The sequence below is a fragment of the Lycorma delicatula genome, chromosome 5 (genome assembly GCF_047948215.1).
Source record: "Lycorma delicatula isolate Av1 chromosome 5, ASM4794821v1, whole genome shotgun sequence".
In the NCBI taxonomy this organism is placed as follows: domain Eukaryota; kingdom Metazoa; phylum Arthropoda; class Insecta; order Hemiptera; family Fulgoridae; genus Lycorma; species Lycorma delicatula.
The window spans coordinates 120,464,329-120,490,709 of NC_134459.1; the positions used below are offsets into that span (position 1 = coordinate 120,464,329).

Here is a 26,381-nt window from a genome sequence, read left to right on the forward strand (position 1 = left end):
CAGTTAAAGCCGGCCACAGGTTCTTTTTTATGACGCATTAAGAGGCTCGGTTTTCAGTCTTTGGTCTTGCCAACCAGCTTCCTCCACTCCCTCCTGTTTCTTACCTGATCTATATTGATGTCCAATTGTTGCAGGTCTTTTTCCACCTGATTGCCCCATCTCAGCTTTGGACAGTCTACTGGTCTTGTACCCTGTGGTTTTCCTTCAAACGTCTACAGTTTTCTCGCCCTTATTTCTGCAAATGACATGCCCCTCCCACCTCAATTTTTGACTTTTATTATTGTAGTTACATCTGGATCACAGTACAACTTCTGTATTTTCCTGTTCTTTCTTCTCCATCCACTTGTATCTTTCATCAGCCTGAATATTTTTCTTAAGATTTTGTTTTCACTTGCATACCACTGGGGCATGTCGTATAGTGCTTTCATTACTTTGTAGAGAAACTCTACTTGGTATTAACCATCCACAGGATAATGAAACTTTCTGGATTCAACTTGCATCCACCCACAAAATTAATGGACAAAATTGATCAAGAATAAATGAAAAAGGTGACCATTTTCTACTATGCCAATCGACCTCATAAATGATAGGGGTTAGCTTTCCCAGTTGAATCCTAACCATCTTACCTAGAACCCAATAACCTAGAAAATACATCCAAACCAGTTAATTCATTACTTCCAGTATGTCCTACAGCAAAACATTTGATAATAAGTATCTTTTTACAGTAGTTAGATGACATTACAAAAATATGTTTTGTATGGTTGGTTGTAAACCAACACAATCTAATATAAAATATTTTATACACTTTAAAGTTCATAATATTTAGATAAAACGAATGAATTCAAAAAAAAAAAGGATTAATGTATGTAAAAAATTAATTAGTAAACATCAGTTACTTTTTTAGTTTTTAATTTTATACTATTAACAACCGTTAAAAATAGACCTTTTTATTTCCATGCAAATAATAACAAAACAAAAGTCAATTGATTTATTTCTAATAAAAATAATAATAAATTTTAATTATAATTTATTTTTTGAGTAGTTCAAATGTAAGTGTCATTTTAGTCATGTAAAGCAGTTGAAAACAAACTTTTGACTACTATCTAAACTCAAATTTACATGTGTAATGTGTTTCACTTTTTGTAATAAATACCTGTTCTAAAAAAAGAAATTGTTTTCTACAAAGATGTCAGATATTAACTGAGCTAATATTATTTCTGCCTCGCTTTTATACTTATAGAGTTCATGATATACCTGCTACAATGTTAATTTTTACTCCAGAAAAAACTCTTTTTACTTGACATAATCTGATATTTAGTCTACCCATTTCATATCAACTGATGTTCTCATAATTCATGGGTGAACATGTTCAAATGCTAGTTTTATTGTCTTAAAATTTAAAAGTTTTCAGTTGTCTAGACAAAGTGAAAGTACAATTCTATTTGTATTATTTTACTTTGATATGTAATGAAGTACTTTTTTTAGCTATACTAAAAAATTAGGTAAAAATATTTCCTTTTTAGAGCAATTTATTATTTTAATATTATTTATTGTTTTATGAATATACAATAGAAAACTTAAAAATATAATTGAGAAATTAACTAAATAATTAACTTTTTTTTATTAGATCATTGTAAAGTTTGAAATAGCTTTTATTAACTGTGTTCTGGATTAATAAATTTAGAAAAAAGGATTTATCTGTGTGAAAATGTTTTATGATTCTATTAATATGAGGGAAGTGCATGGTTAAAAAATAGGCTTTACTTTGAATGTAAGAAGTATAATCTTCTGTTTTTTATCTGCCTCTTAATTTATTACTGTTGTAAAATTTATACTCTTCTTATTTACGGTTTTATAAATATACATAATAAGATACTCATTTTAAAGAAAAAAATAAAATTCATACTGATTTTTAATTTAGATTTCTGTATAAAAGTTAAGTTAGTTTTGAAAGTTATAAATAATCAAGGAAGAAATCGTAAAAATTAAGCAAATATTAGTAATTAAATAAACAGAATTTCTATAGAAAAAGTTATCAATTATTCTTAGTTGCAACTAAACAAAACTTGAGGCTAACAATCCAAAAAATGTGACTAAACTGAGGAATTAATTTCTCAAATTATGCTCCTTTTGTATATGATTTTACATATTAGTCATTAAAACTTAATATTTTGTGGATACTATTTATTTTTTATTTTATTACAGGTTACAAAAGCAAGGCCAAATGACAAAGATGCAAAAGCTAAATATTTAGAATGTAGTAAAATAGTAAATAAAATGAATTTTGAAAAAGCAATAGCTGTTGATGATTCAAAGAAGTCAATTGCAGATACTATCAACTTTGAAAGCATGGGTTTGTAATTATATTTTGCCTGACAAGTAGCTCTTAAAATTATGTTCAGAGTACAGCTGTTGTATGTGCTTATAGTATGCAATTAAATTAAATTAATTTTATAATATATTAATTTACTCATTGAAAATATATTTCACAAATTTTCTACAATAAAAATTAAAATATCTCATTAGAAATCTTGTGAGGCTTGCAACCTTTCATTATTTTATTTTGTATAATTTTTTTGTGTAAGAAATATGCAAAACATTTTATGAGAAAACTAAAACGGGTATAATTTTTTTATTTATTTAATATTAAAATATATTTATAAGAAAATTAAACAATATATATATACTTTTTTCCAAAATCAATTCTTTCAAGACCCATATCATGCACCTAATAATTTGAATATGCATAACTCAACTCAGTCTACCCAAGTTCAGAAATAAGATAATGCTTACCTTATCTTTTATTATTTTTCACATCATTTTTTATGAAAGCACTGCTGCAGGATCCCGTATCATCAGTCGTATATAATATATTATATAAAATTACATATTAAACATAAGAAAAATTAAAAGTTTAAAATTACAAATACATATACAAAAACATAAGAAGTTAATAAAATAAAAACAAAAATATATAATGACATGTATATGGCTAGCCAGATATTACAGTACTGCACTATTTTAATAAATATTTCATGTAATATCTATAAAGCTGTTGCTGTCTATTGCACCTTTTATGAGTGTATCTCCTTCAAATTCTGTCTGTAAGTTGATTAAATTGAATCTTTGCTTATATTTAAATACCAGATGGTCCATTTAAATTGAGACACATGTATATCTCAAAACTATATGTTTTAGGAAAAAATGTTTCCTATTAAAGTTTTTCTATTTCAAGGGGGAAATACATTCACAACCTATGTTGTCCTTGATAAGGTCAAATGAAGGTAATTTCAAGGTCAACTTAATTTTTTTTAATAGGAACCTATATTTTTTATTGCAGAATTTAATTCTTTGCAAAAAAAAAAAAATTTTGTTCAAACTTTTTTTTCTAAAATTGGTAGTTTTTTAGTTATTCATCTTCAAAAATGCTGTAGGCCTGTAAATTGGTGTTTTGGCCCAGCTGACGAGTTACATCCAGCTGTTGTTAAATTTTAAAAGAAAATTAAATTTTAAATAAAAAACAACCAATTAAAGGATTACCCTAATTAAAATTCATTTCGATTTTTATGAATTTTTGTAATCAAATAGTACATGTACATACTGGTATGGTACTCATAGTCTACATGTTGTGTAATTTGGTCAGTTGAGTTACATAGACTCAATGAAAATATCTGTTTTAATGACAATGTCAGGGGCACAACACAGGTCAATGAACTGGACCAGCTTGACCAAACCAACAATCATTGTATTTGCAGTCCAAAATTACTCTGGTGATAATTGAAAAATGTGCAGGACAGCCATTATGATACAGCACCAACATCGTTCTTGTCTTCTCCAAGGATGGTTCATCATGCAGCAAAGGCAATTGATTTTCTAGAAAATCTGTGTATTTCTCTCTGTTCAAACTTCCATTGAAAAAATTGGGTCCGATTAATGTACAGTCTACTATCCACAGCAAACATTAACAGTCCACAGACATTGATGTTCTACTTCCCTTAGCCACAGTGGATTTTGCACTGCCCAGTAATGCATATTATGTCTGATCCATGATTAGTAAAACCTGATTAGTTGAAAAAAAGAACATTAAGATACAATTTTGATGTTCCTCTACTTTTTCCTGTGCCTATCAACAAAATGCTACTCTTAATTCAGAGTCATTGCCATGCAATTCCTGATGCAGTGAAATATACAAATGGAATTTCAGGCATTTTAATATTCTCAGAACACTGGTTTTGGATATCCCAGAGTCATGTGAAATTCTTCAACTGATGAGAGGATCTACAATGACTGCCACAGCCACTGCTGTTTGATTGTTTTCTCTGTCACAGTATTTTGAGGGTTCCTATTTTTGGTCCCCACACTTCCAGTATCACTAAACTGTTCAATTCTATACACAGAAGCACTAGTTGGGAGTATTTCTACCAGGGAATCATAGAACATACAAAGCTACTGTCTGATCAACATTTCACTGACATTCCCCATAAAGCAAATTTACCTCTGTTTTTTCTCTGAATCTTTCTATAATTTCCAATAAATAAAAACTAATTAATTGTTGGCAAGTAATAAAAAAATTAACTGAAGACACAATACGTTCACTTAGACAAATGTCATTTGAAACTTAAACTTTATTTTTAGGATATTTTAAAATGTTCGCTGGTGTTTACTTCTTTTTCTTCTTCTATTGTTAGTTTCATTACTGTTAGCATTAATTGTTTTTTATTTAAAATTTAACATCAGCTGGGCCAGACCTAATGAAACTAAAAACACCAATTTATAGGTCTACAGCATTTTTGAAGATGAGTAATTAAAAAAACTATTAATTTTAGAAAAAAAATCTGAGATGAAATATTAATTTTTTTTTGCAAAGAATTCAATTCTGCAATTAAAAATATAGGTTCCTATTTAAAAAAATAAGTTGACAAGGTCAACATAGGTTGTGAACATATTTACCCCTTGAAATGGAACAACCTTAATAAGAAAAATGTTTTCCTAAAATGTGTAGTTTTGAGATATACATGTGCCTCAATTTAAATGGACCAGGTAAGTAATACTTTTCTAAAATATGTAGATTTTTATTTATATCGCCTTTTTTAATTTAGAATATTTCCAAATTAGCAGTAATTTCTGAAATAAATGTTTATTGTTTATTTATGAGTGTTTATTGTTTATAAAAAAAGGATATTTGAATAAAATTGTAGATATTTTATAAAAAAATATTGTACATAAAAAAAGATTCAGCTTAACTTACAGACAGAATTTGAAGGAGATGTACTCAAAAGCTGCAATAGATAGCAGCACCTTTGTAAATATTTATTTAAATAGTACAGGACTGTAGTATTTGGCCAGTCATATACATGTTATTATATATTTTTGTTTTTATTTTATTTAATTGACTTCATATGTTGAATCTGTAATTTTAATCTTTTAATTTTCCTTATGTTTGATATATAATTTTATATAAATATATTGTATAAAACATGATGCGGGATACCACGAAAGTGCTTTGGTAAAAAATTATATGAAAAATAATAAAAAATAAGATAATAGTTGTTTTATTTCTGTACTTGGATGGACTGAGTTGAGAGTTATACATACATACATTCATATATACATACATACATACATATATATATATATATATATATATATATATAAAATGTTCGATGAAATAATTAAAAATGAGTAGACCCTACATGCAAGCATCAAGTTTAAATTTTCTCATCACTGTGATTCATTACATAAGTACATACATATTTCATTCTACAGCCAAACAGCATTACAGAAAGTTCATTCACTGTTGAAAAAAAAAAAACTTTTACAGAACTGTGCAAGAATTTCTGATGCCCTCACTATTTCGCAGTCAGAAATGAACTGATGAAATGAAGTACAATGTGCTACATATGTTCAGTTAATGAGTAAACACTATGCCCAAGCATCAAGTCTAAATTCACTCACCATTGTGACTCGCTACAAAAGCGTGTACAAAAAATACACCATTACAAAGTAAAAATATCCTCAGATTGAGGTTATGTTGTCTGTTGTCAACCTTAAATTGAGTATAATCAGGAACGATTCAACCAATCTTCATAAAATTTTCATATTCACAATTTCAGATATACTGCTAGAGCATATCTAAATTTCAGTGAAATTAATTAAATAGTTTGGAGATTATTGAGCCAAAACCTTTATTTGTGGATCTGTATATATTGTTACACATGCTGTGCTTAATATCAAAAAGCATGGTGCTAGATGTTCAGATGTCAGTAGGAGTTAAGTACACCTACATCCATGCACAAGTGCTCCTCCCATCAAGCCAGCTGACTGCCAACATCCCACCACAACAGCATGGCTCCCACCACGTACTGACTGACTTTGTAAGAAGGAACCCAGTACTGCAACAGCTTTTCTCAGGGCTACCTTGCCAAACACACAGTCTTTATCAGAGCCATCACTACAAAAACCCAAATCAGCCCTTCTTCAGGGCTACTGCAAGGTTCTAAGGTGCCACAAGCAATTCAGCAACAATATATAAAAGAATATCATGAGTGATTTATATTCAAAATCCAGCAAAAAATTTTAAAAGTAAATTGTTGATTATTTTTATACATGTTCTTTTTATGGTGTGTGCACTCTTAGAAAGGATCTTTTGAAATTCTGAGTTTAAAGGGTTAAAATGGAGTAACAATAAAATTTAACTGTTTTTTTTTTTTTTTTTTTTTTTTTTTAATTTGTTGATAGCAAATGAAAATATCAAATTGATTTTTGGTCTCTGTAGTTTTCATGTGAATATCTATGCAAAAACCAATCTCTAGTTTTTTTTAAATTCACCGTTTGTAGGGTTAAAAGGGATTTAAATTTATTTTTGAAACCTGGCTATTCTTTGAATTTTTCAGTAACAAATGAAGATATAAATTTGATTTTTAGTGTGAGTAATCTTCATGTGAATATCTAAAAACCAATTTAAATTATTTTAAATTTGACCTTGAAAGGGATGAAGAAAGGTAAAATATTTTGAAGAACGAATGCAAATTTTCCGTTTCTGACTATACTAAACCAGATATTCATTTGATTTGGGCTTGCAATACTCTTAGGTAAAAATATTTATCTAAAAACATTTTTGGGTTTTTTGAATTTTTATATTTTAAGGGGTAAAAAACATTGTTTTTTACATTTTTGCAATTTTATGTTACTGCTGTTGAATCAATCTTTGAGGTTTGGTAGCATTGCGTTGGTAATTGTTTGTGATTTTGAGATTTTGATAATGTATTTCACGAGCAAAGCCATGACAGGAATCCTGTACTGACCAAACTGTTGCTCTGAAGAAATGCAAATACATTGATAGTTTTTTAAAAATTGAACAGACTTTAATTGTTATTTATTATTATTCTCACAAGCATGAATTTAATGAACACAAGGGATCCAGATGGAAGGGCTCTCTTTGCTTGTTGGTCATGGTGAGTGAAGTGAGCCCTTGTTAAAATATCCCCTTTTTGAGACATCCCATGACTGCAATGGAAAATACACAAGTACCCATATAGCATGGGTGAAGCTATGGGGGGATGCTAGTATTTATATATATATATATATATATATATAAAAGGAAACTATGTTTTAAGTTAATGGTATTTTCATACTCTTCATACCTTAAACGTAAAGATTTCACACCTCAATCCTGCCTGCAATAAAAGAAATACCATACTATTCTTTGAAAAATCTGTGTAAACTATATTTAGGATTTTTGTGTGTGTAAGTGCTAGGTTTAAATTATGGAAGATTTTCAGCTTTTAATATGAATTCTGTAAGCCTTATTTCAAAGTATTATTAGGACATTATTTTTTTTCTTTACTCATAAAAATGTTTACAATTAGTATAACTAATTTTTATTCAACTTATGTTAATAATCTAATACTTTTTTCTTGTGTGATACTTCAGTAATGAAATAATTTTTTTCCAGTTATTGAAGATGAGTACAAAGGTCCAGCATTAGAGGATGGTAAAGTGACCCTTAAATTTATGACAGATTTAATACAAACATATAAAGAACAGGGAAAACTACATAGGAAATATGCTTACCAGGTAATTATTATTATTTTTGAAATTAAAGCAATACATTTTTATTACCTGCAATTATTTTATATTTCATTAATATAAATACTATTTTTTTTTTCAGATTTTACTAGATATAAAACAATTGTTTATGTCACAGCCGTCACTTGTTGATATAAAGATTGGTGATGATGAAAAATTTACAATTTGTGGTGATATTCACGGACAGTTCTACGATCTTCTAAATATATTTGAGTTAAATGGCTTACCCTCAGAAACAAATCCATATGTATCCTTTTAAAATATGCCTATAATAAATTGAACTGCATTGTATATTTTTAATTATAGCTGATATTATTTTCTCAGGTAGAACCTACTCTGTCTATTATATTTCAAATTAGAGGCTGCTTACATAAAATTCTTTGAAGATTTACTTCTTCAAAGACAATAGAAGTTTTATTTGTACCTTATGTAATGCCCACTTAGCTTATGAAAGTGTTCATACATTTCCTACAACATTACTTGATAATATTCATGTTTCATGTGTTATAAGTTATAAATTTAGGAACTGTTATATGAAATGGTATGAGAAGATTTGGAAATACCCCAAAAATGATAATCTTGACGTCATATTAAGTGATTCTAATTTCTCTTCCATGTCCCAAAAGCACCAGCATGGTACTTTTCCTGAATGGAGCTCAGTATTACTATAATTGTGCTTGAATACATTTGCAATAACAAAGCTGTACTCTTTAAAATTTGGTTTCTTTTGTGGTGAAAACTATGCAGTTACAAGAAAAATACAAAGAGTAATTGGTGTTGTATTTTCCGTCTAAACTGCATACTTTTGAGGGAGGTGAGATTGAGTCATGGTGCATCAGCCAGTTTCAGTGTTTCTACAGTTCTGATATTTTTTTATCACATATGTCAAGTGCCTAAAATATCAGTCAAAATTTGACATAGCAACATGTAAAAACAGAACAAATACGCTCTTTGTTGTACTTGGATCAGCTGTACCTTCTTCAGTCTTTCTGACTGTAGGCTCTTCTATCATGATGACTATGGCATGATCTACAGTACAGTAAGTATGCCAGATTTGAAATCCCAGGAAGGATCTGACTATTTCAGAATTGTCATTTTATCTTAATTAAAAAAAAATTATATATAACCTTGTCCAAGATAACAAAAAACAGCAAAAAACTAAAAAAAATTTTAGATATGAAATTTGAATTGTTAGAGCTATCTTTTGAAGCTCCCAGCATACATCAGTGTACCACTGTTCTATAAACTGGTACTGTGTTAAGGTTTTCAGGTAACAATTCTTGGCAATCTTAACTGATTCTAACAATGTCACAATTTGTAGATTATTCAGCAATAGTCATCATGATCAATTCCAATCTTTTCTAGCATTTTGCTGTTGTTTAAACTAACACCACTAGTCTTGAAACATATATAGTACACAAGACCTGTTTTTAATGTAAACAAAGTTTTTAAAATTTGGATGAAGTACTTTGAAAGACTTGGTAGCTGATTTATGGAGGCTACACAAAATTTGATATGCAAGCTAATATAAATTTTTCAGCCATTAGAGTCTGGTACTAACTTACTCTACTACCTAACTAAAAAGATATGTTAAACTGGAAAAATGAGGACTTGAAAAAGGTGAATAGTGGAGAGATAGATTTTAATGGAGATAAATTAATTGTGACTGACCCAGTGACATGGGTGAAGGAAAAGGATTGATGATGAATATTTTGATAAAATGTTAATGATACTGCAAAAATGTGTAAATATATTAACAATGTTCACCTTCATCCTTTTTTGTTTGATTGTTGTTAATAATGATGTAGAACAATTAATTATTGTGAATCAAGTATTTATTTATAATTAATTGCAGTTAAATGATTTTTTGAATTGAATTATAGATTACAAAATTCAGGGGAAAATCATAGCTTTTAAGTAATTCATTCTTTTATTTCTAGTAACTTTTATAACCCATTATATGAAAAGAATATGTTTATGTTGTCTATGATTACAGTAATTTTACCTTGATAATAAATTCCAGCTTTTTAATGGAGATTTTGTAGATAGAGGTTCATTTTCAGTAGAGTGTATTTTTACATTATTTGGATTTAAATTGCTTTATCCTAATCACTTTTTTATGTCTAGAGGTAAGTGCTACTGTTACATGTGTTTCTAAGTTATAAATTTTGTTGTTAATTCTAGTTTTATTTTACTGCAGTACTGTCGTCCCAGTAATAATACAGTCATAACAGGACTTAGAATTCATTGTCTGACAAAAAAGAAATTATAATTATGATTGAAATAAATATAAAAAGTAACGAGAGACTTAGTACTTTAAATCACCTACCTTATCTTTAACTTGAAAGAAAAAAGATTTAAAAAAAATTTTTTTTGTGTTTAAATTACCAATAACACTGTTTATAATAAATAACTTACAACTTAATGACACTTTCATTGTCCATTGAAAAATTGATTTATTTTGTATTTAATGGTATGTTTGGATAATTTTATAAATTAGCCAAGTTAACATGGATTTATTATGTTCTAACATGTAATTTTTTTTACTTTTATGTTAATCAAAGTTCTCTACAGTTAAGTGATTGTCATAAGAATTGTTTTGATGATGTATGTAAATAGTTTTTTCTTTTAAAGATAAAATAACAAATAAATTATAAATTCATGGCTTTATTTTATTTGATTCACATGATAATGTAAAAAGGAAAATAAGACTGTGTCATGAAGTTTCTTTTCCTGTTTTTCTTTTTACTGTGTGTTTTCATGATGTTAAATGTGTGACTGCTGCAATTTTTAAATAATTCTTTTAACGTTAACAAACGGTCTGAATGTTTTTGCTTATTTTGACATGTTTTTTCAAATTTGTTAGTTCTGATTTATAACTTTTTCCACTAACTTTAGAAATGTCACATGAATTGCTTGATCAGTGTATGTTATTTGTCTTCATGAACATCCAAACATTATTTAGTACAAAGTCTTCAAATAATTATAACTCCTAATTGCTTTCTGTATTACTTTTCATTATTTACTTGCATAAATACATGATTTTAATTTTATTAATATCACAGTTCTATATATGAATATTATTCATGTTATTCATGAATATTGTTAATGAATCATATAATATAATGATAATATAATGAATATAATTTTTTTCTTCCTTACTACTAAAACGTAAGGAAAATATTTTTATCTCTTTACTTTTACAAAAAAGAAGAAAAAAATATTCTCAGGGTATCCCACTAGGAAATGACATACTTCACAGGTGGGTATTCCTCTCGTCAAAATATGAAAAAGGTTCATCATAAACATAGGTCTGGAGATGCTTCATTAGCAAGTTAGCAAGTGAAAGATTTTGTCCGGAATTCAGCTCCACTGGTGAAATGAGGTCATATTGAAATGTTTAGGATGTTAATTGAGTGAAGAAATTAATGTTTTCCTTTGGTTTTTGACCTGAAAAAAATTAATAAAATAGGTTCCAGACCTGTATCTCCAGTAGTTTTCATGATATCGGAAGTAAAACTGAAAAATTTGTTATCTTAAAACCATTTTTTTAGGATTGTAATAAAATAACGTGGCTAAATGCGTGAAATTTATTAACAAAACTTGTAGAGAATTTTATTTTAAAAACAGTGATATAAATAAGTCCAGTAAAATCAATTGGGCATTTAAAAAATAAAATTTTACTGAAGAAGAAATTTAACAAAATTTTTTTGTTCCATTTGACTTTTTAGTCAAACAATGCATTAAAACAAATGAAATGACTTATTTTAGAAATTGTTACAATCCATCCATTTGTTTGATTAAAAAAAACTGTTAATTATAAACAAATACAGTATATTATTTAGTTAAATACTTAGAAAATGATTTTAAAACGTTCTACAAAAACAGGATTTCAAGAATACTCTATTAGTTGAAGTTCTTTAAGTTTATTGAAAATCTAGAGTTGGCAACACTGTTCATTTTAGGAACAAAATTTGAATTAAGTTATTGTACAGCTGTTTAGCAGTTAACTTATTAATCATAACTAGTCTCTTATCTGTGATTTGTGTATTGTACGTGCCCTTTTTATGATTTGTATATATTTTATAAAGTATTTGTGAGTGAGGTGCCATTCAAATTTTCAATTCAAGAAAATCCAGTTATTGTTTTTGGTTAAGGTTTTACTAATTTAAATAGCCAGGTTGCAAAATGTGAATATGAACAAAGTTTTCTAAATAAAAGAATACCTACTCATTAAAAAGTTTTCTTAGTAAATCAGTAACTTAGGAACAAATGGGTCTTTTCCAGTGGTTGCTTTTTCCATTGGACAGCCTGTAATTGAACAAGAAATTAAAAGTCGCCGAATTTAAAGTCGAGCAGGCATATCTTGTAGTACAGTCTGGAGAACACTAAAGAAACAGAACTTTTATCTTTATCATTTGCAAACCGTTCAAAAACTTCAACCAGATGACAGTGAATTTAGATTAAATTTTTGTCAAAAACTTCAACCAGATGACAGTGAATTTAGATTAAATTTTTGTCGATGGGTACAAGAAAATAGAAATATTGCTTATTACATTTTATTCACTGATGAATCTATCCTCACAAGAAACTGAATATAAAATTTGAAGAATAGTCACAGATGGAAAATCTGAATGCAATTAAATAGTTAACTTTCAAACCTGATTTTTGATAAATGTATGGTATAATTGGGGACCATTAATCGGACCATTTATTTTTCAAAATCATCTTCCTGATATTGTGTACAAAACTTTTTTTACAAAATCAATTGCCAGTTCTGCTAGAAGGTGTACCTATTGAAAAAAGGCAGCAAATGTTATTCCAACATGATGGTGCACCACCTCTTATTCACAGAATTTGAAAGTTTTCCAGGAAGATCAGCCTTGATATGATTAGTAAAGCTTCCTTTGATTTTACATCACACTAGATTTTGCGTAAACTATCAAGATCATTTTGAACGGTATCTATAAGGTATGGAAATTAAATTTAAAAAAAAACAAAATTACATACAATAATTTTTTTGTGTAAGTCATTTCATTTATTTTTTTTTCTGTTTCTGTTTTAGTAAAATTTAATTTTTTAAAACATTTATTTGACTTCTATTGGAGTTATTTTTTACATCACTATTTTTAGTATTAAATTCTGTACAAGTTCTGTAAATACATTTTAAGCATTTATTAGTCATTTAACAAAGTTATTGTATTGCAAACCTGGAAAAATAGTCTGCAAACAAATTTTTCAGTTTTACTTTGGATTTACTGAAAACTTTATTTCCATTATTTTGACGAGAGGAATGTACTTGTGAATTATGTCATTTTATATATATATATGGATTACCCAGTATGGGTAATTGGATGATATCAGTATGGATATATTGGTCATAGACAAGGTGTTACAGTTCAAGTCCTAGTAAAGCCAGTTATTTTTACATGGATTTGAATACTAGATCGTGGATACCGGTGTTCTTTGGTGGTTGGGTTTCAATTAACCACACATCTCAGGAATGGTCGAACTGAGAATGTACAAGACTACACTTCATCTACACTCATACATATCATCCTCATTCATCCTCTGAAGAATTATCTAAAAACGGTAGTTACCGGAGGCTAAACAGGAAAACAAGACAAGGTGTTACAAAGTTCTCTCCGGACTTTCATTACCTATTCTGCTAGTGAAAATAATGGAAAAAGTTTATATAAACATTTATCCTAAACTGCGTAATGAAAGATTTTGCTTGGATTTCAGTTACATGAACAAAATGGTATACGATAAGTTAATAAAACAAAGAAAAGTTTGAAAAAATCAAATTTTATTTAGAAACAGTGCACCAAACTAAATTCTATTATACGTATCAGTTTTTAATAAATTTTCAAAAATGAGCCTGCCATTTTCAACACATTTCTTGGCATGCTTCTGTACTTTTTTTGTTGCTCTTTCCTAAGTTGCTCAGTTGCATCCATTATGCAGACAATTAATTTCTCATGAGAATGTTTTGGGGTATTCTCAAACTGTCCAAAAAGCAATAAAAATACAAATTATCTCAAAAAATAGTCTTAAGTTTTTTTTAATACTGGATATTTAATACTCCTTTAAGATGATGTAATTTGGCTTAATCACAATTTGGAGGTAAAATTGTGTTTTTGTTGATTTTCAGATCAAGTGCTTTTTTACTCAAAAAAGTGTTTAATAATAAAAGTTAATAATGAACATAAAAGAAATCTATAGCTTTAATTTTAATACATTTTTTCATACCTAGTACCAATTACAGCAAATTGAAGTTGAACATTTTGACCAAAAACATTGTCCTATTTAATGAACAATAGTAGTGTGTATAAGTTTTGTATCAGAAGTGCATTTATCAAAAATGCATGTGGGAAAATTCTAATAAGGAGAAAAACATAATAATAATAATATCATAAATTTACATTAAAAAATAACAACCCTACAAAGTTTTGATTATATGCAAATTAACAACTAAGTAGCCTGTTACTACTAAAACTGTAATGAAATGCTGCTGTTAGAAGATTACATGTTTAGTGAAGGCCTATTATGAGAAATTGTAAATTATTTTATACTTTAGACTATTTATTAATTCTGTTTGTAATTTCCTAAAAGTGAAAAACATTTCAGACACCTCCCATCATCAGTTCATTTCTCTGTAATAGTGTATTTTACAGTTGTGTCTGTCATGAAGTTAAAATTAATTATATACTAGAAAAAAGCTGGGCCTATGGCCTCCTGCAAAAATGGCTTGGGGGATGCAGTCTTCTTCATTTAGTCTTGTGTAAGGTCGTGTTAGTTGCCGGGCCAGCTGCTGCTCCTTACTCCTTACTCTGCTGCTATTGGCACAGAGCGAACAATGTGGTGCACTGGGGTGGCTGCGTGCAGCTGACTCTCCTGTGCTTTATGGTTTCTTAGTCTTTCATTCCCACAGTCTGTTAATGCACTTTTAAATAATTAGTTAAGTAACTGTTTTTTTTGTTTTTTTTACTGCTAAATATTATCTAATAATCAATCCTTTTATTTTATTAATGAGTGAATATTATTTAAATATTAATAAGAATTGTTAATTTTTGATTTAAATGTAACAATAAATTATAAATAAATAATTGCCTATTAAATTCTAATTCATTCAATATAAATAAAATAATAAATTATTATAAATTACATAAATAAATAAAAATATAAATATAAAAAAAAATAATCTATGCTTAGAAATTAAATTAAATAATCTTTAAATTAATTCACAAAGGACTGCTTCTAGCCTGTAAAATTTAGCTGTTTCTTGAGTTGTGATTTTTTAACACTTGAAGTGCTTCATTCAAAATAAAGAGCATAGTGAGCAGGAGAGAGTCAGGTGTGTGCAGCTGCCTGGCTCACCACATAGTCCGCTCTGCACCACTAGCTGCTAAAATTAAAATGTAAGCATATACAACAACCCAACACACACCATCCTTTTGGATGGCACATTCTTTTGTCACCAAATTCCATATAACCGATTAATTCTGTTAGTGGAATAAACTTATGTTATTCATTTCTTGCTTGTTTTTTATTAGTTATGGCAAATTGGATAATTTACAATTATAATTGTGTTGGTAATTTACAGTTTTTTGATTGGGTCTTCTGATGGCATAAACATTGAAAATAATTTAAGATAAAGAGACTACAACTTTTCACCTTCTGTACTGCTGACCTCAGTGCTTGAAGGAAAAATATTAAATAAAATTACATACATGTATTGTTCATTTGCACGTATTCAACCAAACTAACATTACTTTAAGTTGTTAGATTTGTTTAAGCAACAAAAAAAGATTGTATTTTACAAGTTGATGGCTTGTATGAGGGAATGTGATGTCTAATATTTGCAGTAAATTTGCTTAGAAACATTCATTCTTTTTAAGAAAATTATTTGCTTTCATATATAAGCTTTTTTTTCATAATAAAGTTTCTAAATGAAATGCTGTTTAATTGTTTATTTAAAGATAACTTATATAACGTTAATGAGAACAACTAATTAAATGCTGTATCACTCTATATACCTCAATTTTATTCATTTACGTATTGATTTAATATGATGTGGTGTTACAAATGTGATAATTGAAAGTATAAGTAGATGATCCATCATCAATAATGTAAATTCTTCTTGATAGCTAATATTCCCCTGTTTTTTAGAGACCAGTTAATTTTTGTTTGGATTTATACGTTTCCTGTTAATGCATTACTTCCTTTGGTACAGTACCAAAGGAAGTACCAGTTAATCTCAAGTGATAAACTGAAATTTCTTTAAATTTTGTATTAATGATATTATAGCGATTCATATTTACAGTATAATATTGAAGACAAACTACTAATCATCATCTAGCAGTTGATTAGAAATCAGTTTATCAGTTAATTAATGATGAAAACAACTTTAAATTATGAATAGCTTGTTTCTATCAAATGAGTTTATTACTGGTACAGAAAAATTTTCTGTCATTCCTATCCTTTCAGTTATTGCCAAAATTATGTAACATTACATGCTTAATGAACAATGTAATGATTGTTAATATAGTAATGTTTTTCTGTATTCAGGTAATCATGAGAGTCAAACGATGAATCAGATGTATGGTTTTGAGGGTGAGGTTAGATCAAAATACTCAGCACTGATGTCTGATTTATTTACAGAAGTGTTCAATTGGCTTCCATTGGCACATTGTCTTAATGGAAGAGTTCTGGTAAATTTGCAAATTTTTGTAACATTAGAGTTTAAGCTTGTTTAGACTTTCAGGACTTGGTTGTTCAATGTTCAGGATTAGTTTTTCAAGACTTAATATTGTCAGTGACTTAATGTTATCAGTTTAAGCCAAGTTTATGATCTTTTATTTACATTATTTTAGTATTTGTGCATGTAAAAATTCATTTTTGTTACATTTTTCTACTTTAAATAAATTTTTAAACTCACATTATGATTTAAAAGTTAGAATGGGGTCTTCATAGAGACCTTTTCTTTTTCTGTTTAGCCTCTGGAACCACTGTAAGGTATTACATCAGAGGATGATATATATTGAATATAAATGACGTACAGTCTTGTACAGTCTCTTCATAGAGACCTATTATTCTATATTTAAGTTTTGTAAAATGCTGTGTGGATAATTTGCTACTCTTTAATACCAGTTCTAATTACCAATTTTAATAAATCCAAAAGTTTGTCTGTTGTTTGTTCTTGCACCATGCAAGACTCAACCGACCAATTGCTTTCAAATTTGCAGAATACATTGTTATCCCAGGAAAGTTTTAAGCCATAGATTGAGGCCCTATCCGCCTTGGGGGTGAAGTTGTGTAATGAAGAGATTTATTAAAGAAAACAAATTAATCCATCTAATTCATAATTATATTTCTGTCACCATGGCAACTGAAGTGGGTTGTGGAGTTTTACTCGTCAAAGGTCTGTGTAGTTTAGTTAGCGTAATTACTACTAATCTGTCTTTTGTGAGTAAGCTTCTTTTTCAGGTTTCTTTAAAGTCTGAGTACCTTAATTGTTATTTATCGCTAATATTCTCACAACTATAGGGGCAATGAACATTGCAGGAGTCCAGGAGGATCAGGGTTAGACAGGAATGGCAAGCAAAGTGAGCTCTGCAGCCTTGGATTTGAGCCTATGACCCTCTGTTTAAGTAGCATAATAATATCGCACAATGAACTACAGTACAGCATTATCACATTCAGAACAAGCACAAATTGAAGTAGCAGATGAATGAAGGAATAAAACCTATAACAGAATGATGAAAAAACTTTAATTTTTAGCTTGTTGTAAGTTTTACAACAAGCTAAAAATGCCTTAGGTACTATGAACCATCCCTTAGGCATTCATCCCTTTGGTTCAATAACCCTTTGGTTATCAAACCAAAGGTCATATATTTTGTCTGTTTTTTTTGTTAAGAAAAACTGTCAGAAAATTAAAACAAAATAAACAAAAAAACATAACATACAATAATTTGTGCATAAAATACAATTGAACAAATAAAATGGTATAAAAAGTTTTTCACGTATATGATAAAAAAAAAATAATAATAAAATAAAAAAATGTAAACCAAATAGTTACATTATAGAATATTAAAAAAAAAAAAAAAAACAATAATAAAAATAATAGAGGAATATATAAAATTAAATGCAATTAATCTAACAATATTTATATAGATAATAGATTAGATAAAAATATTTACAGAACATTACACAGCGTACAAAAATAGAAAAAAGGTATATCTAATGTAGCTGACCATCTGTTAGAATGCAAACATATTACAGGTTACAAAAACAATTTGAGATTTATGATAATGATAAAATACATGTTTTTTCGTTTGTAAATATAAAGAAAAATATAAAATTATGAGCCATCAGATCACATTTGAGAAGGAACTAATTAACAATATACAAGGGACAATCAGAAAGTATGTTACACCCCCTCTGTGAAACAAATATATATTTATAAGACAATTTTTTTTTTTTTATTGAATATAAAGCTACATATTTTTATCTATTTTTCAACAAAATCACAAAGTTTTTCTAAACATTTTAAAAACCTTGTGACAAGTTTTTCAATTCCACTCATAAAAATTTCATCCAATTTCCTTTAACCATTTAAGGAGCGCTTCCTTCAGTTCATCATTAGCGAAACGCTTCCCTCCCAGGTCTGACTTAAGAGGACCAAACAGATGGTAGTCATAAAGTGCTAGGTCAGGACTGTTAGGCGGATGAAACTACACTTCCCACTTGAATGTTTGCATTAACTCCTTTGTCACATGAACTGAATGAGGAGTAGCATTGTCATGAAGAAAAACGACCCCATTGCTCAATCTTCCGGTTCTTCGATTTTTAATGGCTCTACACAGTTTTTTAAAGTTTCACAGTAAGATTCAGCATTGATTGTTATTCCTTGGAACATAAATCTACTGTAAACAACTCGCTCAGGATTGAAAAAGACTCTCATAACCTTTCGAACATATGGGGATGTTTTCACTTTTTTTGGCTGTGGCAAATTTCTGTGTCTCCATTCATGTGATGCTCATTTAGTCTCAGGAGTGTAATGAAGGGACCCAGCTCTCATCCCCTGAGTTGATTTGATTCAAAAACTGTGGACCAGTCCTGGAATAACATTGAAGAAAAGAAACAGCAGATGCAAAACGTTGATATTTGTGGTTGTTGGTCAACAGATGTGGTACCCATCGTGCACACATCTTACGATAACTAAGCTGATCATGAATAATCGCAAACACACTACCATAACTGAAGTTAAGTTCACTTACAATCTCTCTAATTTTAATGCACTGGTTACTCAAGATCATTTCATTCATGCATTCTGTGTTACCTGTCATGTTTGCAGTCTAAGGGACACCCAGCACGCAGTCCATCACTCACATTTGTTCTTCTGTTTCTGAACATTTGGCATCATTTTGTGATAGTGGGGCATGACATTGCATTCTCACCATATTCCTCAACAATTTGGTGATGAATTTCACAACAATTGTAATTTTTTGCCCATAAAAATCTGACTACTGAACACACTTCTTTGCTAGGCGAAACCTGTAGAGGACATGCCATACTGACGACACTACACACGTACTGAATGTCATACAGAATTGCTACTGGGGGAGCCTGAAGACAACAACAACCAGTGCTGCCACCACAAAACATTAATATATCTCTTTTAGTTGAAGAACACGGCAAGGATGTAACTTATTTTTTGAGCCACTTCTTATAATAAAACTACAGTCTAACAATTACAATAGAATTAAAGAAAAAACATACATTTTAAAGATTAATTATTCCAGTATTGGACAGCACATGTACATGTACTTATACAGTATTATTTAAACTTTGAAAATAGGGAAATATTACAATTTCTTAAACAACATGACAAAATTTTAAAAACGATAAGTTTTAATATTATAAAAATAAAATTTAATACCAACTGAAGATTTGGGATGCTGCGAAAACTAGTTTTCGCAGCATTAATAAAAATTATTAAGATGTGAAGTAATAGATAAAGATCTATTACTGTTTTTGGTGGTTTGTATTTTATACAATAAAAAAAAAAAATGTTTGATAGTAAGAAAACCATTTATCATAGCCCTTCCAACTCATCCATCCAATTCTTTAGGAATCATTTACTTCAAAATAACTGTATAGATAAAATACAACAAATTTAGTGTTATATGTATAGTTTTACCATATATTATGTTTTACTGCTTTCAGGTTATGCATGGTGGACTCTTTTCTAAAGATAATGTAACCTTAGATGCCTTAAGAGAAATAGATAGAAACAGACAGCCTCCTGAAGAAGGTGTGTATTTTTTTAATGAACGGATACTGATACTTTAAAGATCTGCTATATTCAAAAGTTTTTATTTTCAGAAAGAAATTCCTATCAGAATTATACACTTTGATTATATTACATAAAATCGTATGTAAATATCGGGAACCTTTTTGGATAATTAATTACACACACATATATATATATATATATATACATGAAAGAAAAAACTGGAAAGTAGCTGCAAAAGAGTTAATTTCATTTACCTACTTTGTGAGTTCTAATCTAAATTGATTATTTTTATGATTACTAATGCAAGGATCAGTCAAATATAAGACAGACTTTGTTTTCCCAGTTTGCATATGAACATGAATGGATTAGTTGGAAATGATGTTGATAACAAAGATGTGGGGAAGGAATGGACACTCAAGCCGCCTTGGCGTTTGGATCTGTCTAGTTGGTAACGTGTCAGAACAAAGAGGTTCCATTGTTGATTATGTAATGTATTGTCATGTAGTTTCTCATGAATGGGGCTGTCGTCATACATGTTGAAATTTTGACTAGACTGCATGCATAATTTGGGATATGAATTCATGTATTTAAGTCTGTAAGTAGGCCAGAAAATTTTAAGGAGGGTATGAAGCTGTAAAAATGAATTTCTAGCATTCAAGGACAAGTGTGACGGATGACAACATTTAATCAATCCATGACCTCATTGAAGTCAATCGGAACCTTAAGATAGATGAAATTGTTTAAAAATTGTGTATAAAAAATATAGAAGTCCTCTAGTACACTTTCTATTATCAAGTTTGTAAGAGAGGGTTCCAAGACATTTTATCTAAAATAAAAAACAGGCCACATGGAATTTACCAAAGGCTCCTAAATCCATTTTAGCTAGAGGAAAATAATCTCTTGCATCAGTCACCCATACATGATCCATCACTACACTCCTGAGTTTAAATCTGTGAATATGGAATGGTGTACAAGTGGAAGACCTTGCCCTGTAACAGCAAAAATATATCAATCTGCTGGAAAAGTCCTTGGAATTCTTTTGGGATTTGTAAGGTGTATTGCTTGTCGATTTTCTCCATGAATATCACACTGAATGCTACTTACTATTGTCAGCTTTGGGTAAAGTGAAAGCCATCCACAGAAATAAAAGGTACAATCAGTTAATCTAAGATGTGGTTTTCCTTCATGACAACACAAAGCCTCATAGCCGTAAGAATTTGCTATGAACTGGATGAAATTTACTGACAAACCTTAGAACATATTCTGTACAGTCAGATTATCCCCTTGCAACTTTATTTTGTTTGTGCCATTGAAAGAGGCACTAGGAGTAAATTGATTCTAGAGCAATAACAAAGTAGAGGAATTTATTCACAATTCGCTCTTGACATGTCCTCAAGCTTTTTTTTTTTTTAAGAAGGGAACCTTTTTGAACAAGCTGTCCACATATTAGAAAAATGTGTAAAACTTTAGAGAGACTATGTAGAAAAGCAATAAATACATTCTGTATTTTTACTTTATACTAATAAATGTTGTAAACGAAAGTTTACAATTTGTATTTGACAAACTCATACTTTCAAAGATTTTGTTAATATTGAATAATTGTTTGTGAGGAAATTGATACAGCCTCATTATTTTTAAAATTAACCAACCAAAATTAAAAATATAATAAAAACTTTTTATTTGTGTAAAGTTTTCAGAGATGCTCATTATAATAGAAACAGTACTAATCTCTAATGAAACTTCTATTTTTGCTGAAAATTTTTCATATGAAGAACATCTGTTATATTTTAAATATAATCTATTTTCTAAAAAATTTATCATTTGAGGGATAAATATTAATATGTATAGTATGAAATCTTTGTTAATACTAATAATACAATGAAGAAACAATAAGTTAAAATTTTTATAAAGATGGTTATTTTTATGTATAATTGAAGTTCAGTTGACAACATTAATTTTGTAGTTGACTTGACTGAAAATATGAATCAGAACAATTGCAAACTTGTAATTGAACTGACACTTAGTGAAGCAGTCTTTTGATATTAATCAAGTGAAAATATATGAAAATAAAAAAGTTATTAATGTAAGTATCATCTTGATTACTTTTTTGTTAAAGAGTTTATCAACTTTCATTAGAATTACTCTGTGTGAGGGGAATCATTTTATGTTAAACAGGCATTTGTGTTTTTATTTGTTGAATTAATAAATGGATTAATTTTTTTGAATGTTTTATTTTGTATTAGGTTTGATGTGTGAACTTCTTTGGTCTGACCCAATGCCAAGTAATAAGAGAGCACCTAGTAAGCGTGGTGTTGGTGTTCAGTTTGGGCCTGATGTTACTCTTAACTTCTGCAAGGAAAATAATCTTGATTATATTGTTAGGAGTCATGAAGTTAAAAATGATGGTTATGAAGTTGCACATGATGGAATGTGTATAACAGTTTTCTCAGCTCCAAATTACTGGTAATTAATTTTAATAGTTTTTCATTATTACAATTTGGTTTCATATATTTCATAATTTTCTCAGATTGATATTTTATAAATGTTATCTGTAAATGCCAGCAGCATAAAGGAAACTATAACTAGTTTTTTTTAAGGTGACCCATAGGAACTGATTAATGGTGGCCTTGATCATTAACGTTTCATCTTTTTAATTTGCATCGCCAAAATTTTTCATTTTACTTAAACTCTTCTTTTGCTTGCAAGTAATGTTCATTTTTATCAAAATTACTTATATAAGTAATTGCTTACTATATAGCCTTAAATTAATTGAGAACATTGTGAAGGAGGGATTATATAACTCATCATTTAATTTTTTATCCACCAGGTTGTGAAGTTTGAAATTAAATTCTTGTTTAGTACAAGGGAATATTGTATTAAAACCTGATTCCTCAAAGTGGCATGTGATTACATATTTCATTTATGTAATTTAATACCTTTACTTAATTATATATTTTGCTTTACTTAATCATATTTGTTTGTGTTTATTTTATGCAGTTATTAATAAGGTATCATTAATTAAATATAGAAAAAAAAGTTCATATAAACATAGGTTTGTTTAATACCTAATTAAAATCTGTCACATTTGGATATGTTTTGAAATTTTTATGTTTCAAATTAATTTCTGTAGACTTTATTCATACAATTTTACTCAGAATCAAATTCTGTACAAGTTTTGTTTAAAACATTTACGTTTTTATTAGCCATTTAACAAAGTTATTTTTTGCCAAACATAAAATAGTGTGTTTTTGACTAATCTTTTGTCATTTACTCCCAGTATTCTCATAATTAATAAACTCCCAGTTCTGGGCTCTATTTTAAAAATAGAAATTTCAGATTTCATAGAAAACCACTAATCTATTAATTTGAGTCCCAAGAATTACAATCTGATTTAGTTTTTCCCAACACAAGAAATCAGGGTGAAATCTTTCGCCAGCTGACACTCATTAATGAAGCATATTGAACCTATGTTTATATGACCTTTATTCTTTATTTTCACCAGTAGAACATGTCTCTGAAAGTTTGTTACATTCTTTGTCAATCATCCTACATATAGCAAACATATATCCTTTTTGTGTTTTATATCAATTTTATGTACAGTAAAAAAAAAGAACTCTCTTTTGACTGTCATAATGAAAATTTTTATATTTTTGGGTAATTTTATTTTATTTTTATATCAAATCATGGAAACAAGAAAATATTTATAGCTATAGAGTCAGTAAGAACTGCAATATAACAATTCCATTTTTTATTAATAATAATGTCAAAACAACAATCTTTTACAAATAAGGTAATGATGATTCAAAAAGGATGTTTTTGTATTGTGAGTACTAACCATATAACTTGTATGTCTAAGTCAGTTGATTGTAGAGAATTAATGGTCTCATCCAATTTCATCAAAAACAAGATTACATTGTGGTAAATAAATTGCTTTTGCATAAACCTTCATTTTCAAACATAATGTTATGTTAGAGGAAATGAGAAACAAGTGACTGATTATTACAAATCTTTTGAAATATTTTATACAATTTGATTAATGTTTCTTTTAATTAATTTTTTTATAAGACATTACATTTTAAAAGCATTTTTCACATGATTTTAAAAATGTGAGAAATGTAATATCTGTATTATTATTTTAATTAAATTTTATTATTTATAGATGTTGGCCACTTACTCTTTACTTATTTTTTTTTGTATGTTGTAAAACATTTTATTTATATATATTTATTTATTTTTATGTATTATATAATTAATTTCAGTGATCAAATGGGGAACAAAGGCGCTTTCATCACACTTAATGGCAAAAATATGAAACCAAATTTTACTACTTATGAAGAAGTGGTATGTGCAATTAATCTCACTTATACTGATTACAGAATTTTTTTACAGATTTAGCATTATATAAGTTATATAGTATCATAGTTTGTGCTGTAATTGAAATTAATAATTAATAGCTATTATTCTTATTATATTGGTTAACCTTTAACCTTAGAAATATTATTTATAGAGTATGTAATGTATTATTCAGATCAATTTAGCATAATATATTGATAGTATTGTTATTAGTAAAATTAAGAAATTGCGATTATTGATAACTCAGATTTTTAAATCTATAGAGGATATACAAAAGAAGAAAAAACAAAAAAATATAAAGCATTTTATTTTTGGCTGTTTTTTCTCAAGAGTTAAAAAAATTATTAATTTTTTTTAGATTTTTTTTCTGCTGGTATCTGTTTTTTAAATATAGCATTCTGTTATCATTCTAAAACAATATGGCTAGAGCCAATTGGACAGCAGTAAATGAACAATTATGTCATAGCACGCTGTGCTTCACATAATATATAAGTTGTTGACCTATTATGTTGTTAATAAATTTATTATATTTTCTCTCAGGCAACATTTTACAGAATGTAATATTAATAATGTACAACAAAATATCTCATTAAATAGAACTGAAATAAAATTATTTTGTCAGATACCCTCAAAACTGTCCACTTTCAAAAAGTGGACATATTTTATGGTCGAAATTATTTATTATATGCTGTCTGAAGATTCATTGTATTTAATGTAATGAAAAAATTTTGATATAACTTTGTTAAACCATTTAATCAAAACATATTTTATTCTAATTAACTAAATTTTGTCTTCTTTGTTTCAGCCTCACCCAGATGTAAAACCAATGGCCTATGCAAACTCATTGTTCAACCTCATAGCATAGTGCATAGAATAATATCTTGAAAAAAAGTAAAAGTGTTATGAAAACATTGAAGTACATTAATGAAAATTTTATTATAAACAGATAAGTTCTTAGTTGAGTAAGAACATTTTTCACAGAAAAGAAAGAGATATATACGTATATTATATATTGTTACCATTGAGAAGTTAGATTATGTTTTTCACACCGTTTTAAAATGATGAAAAACAATATGATCACGTGATATCTGTTATATTGTAATAACAGTCATGTTTATTTTTTAAAAAGATATGACAACAATTTTTATGTTATCTTTATTACATTATGTTTAATTAAATTACATGCTAGTATCTCAGTACAACATATATAAGATAAATATATGTTAGTTTATTTATTTATTGTTTAATTAAAGTAATTTACCCTTCAGAAAATAGTTTGTTTTATATGAAGTGATTAATAAAGTTCAGTTTTATTATACAACCTTAAATTATATATCCCATTTAAAATTTCTTCCATTGTCAAGTAATAAGAAAATATAAAAAGTTAAGTGCTATGTTATTGTCAATATATTTGTCATTCATAATAGTCAGATATAATCTTGACCAAAAAAAAAAAAAGAAAAGAAAGATAATTATTACTGATCTACTTATTTGTATCTAATTGATATCACAGATTAAATTATAAAACATACAATGTTAAAAAGTAAATTCAAATTGCTACCCTACAAGTTTCTGAAAAACAAATTTAAAAAAATTGCTTTATAATTGCTTTCCATTACAAGTAGTATCCAAATAAAGT

At 28.2% G+C, this 26,381-nt stretch overlaps 1 protein-coding gene across 2 annotated transcripts in view; it reads left to right on the forward strand.

Annotated features, from left to right (window-relative positions):
* PpD3 (protein phosphatase D3) overlaps positions 1 to 26,052 on the forward strand; it is a 36,512-nt gene extending 10,460 nt beyond the window's left edge. Inside the window, exons 3-11 of one of the 2 annotated variants that reach the window (XM_075366969.1) lie at positions 2,206 to 2,353; positions 7,955 to 8,076; positions 8,171 to 8,335; positions 10,112 to 10,217; positions 16,660 to 16,802; positions 20,320 to 20,407; positions 22,633 to 22,852; positions 24,649 to 24,730; positions 25,548 to 26,051. In XM_075366969.1, coding sequence (XP_075223084.1) covers positions 2,206 to 2,353; positions 7,955 to 8,076; positions 8,171 to 8,335; positions 10,112 to 10,217; positions 16,660 to 16,802; positions 20,320 to 20,407; positions 22,633 to 22,852; positions 24,649 to 24,730; positions 25,548 to 25,607 — 1,134 coding nt within the window. In that variant the 3' untranslated portion in view covers positions 25,608 to 26,051. Of the gene's footprint in view, positions 1 to 2,205; positions 2,354 to 7,954; positions 8,077 to 8,170; positions 8,336 to 10,111; positions 10,218 to 16,659; positions 16,803 to 20,319; positions 20,408 to 22,632; positions 22,853 to 24,648; positions 24,731 to 25,547 lie in introns of both variants that reach the window. The other variant, XM_075366970.1, reaches the window with a different exon arrangement.
* Positions 26,053 to 26,381: the final 329 nt, after the last annotated feature.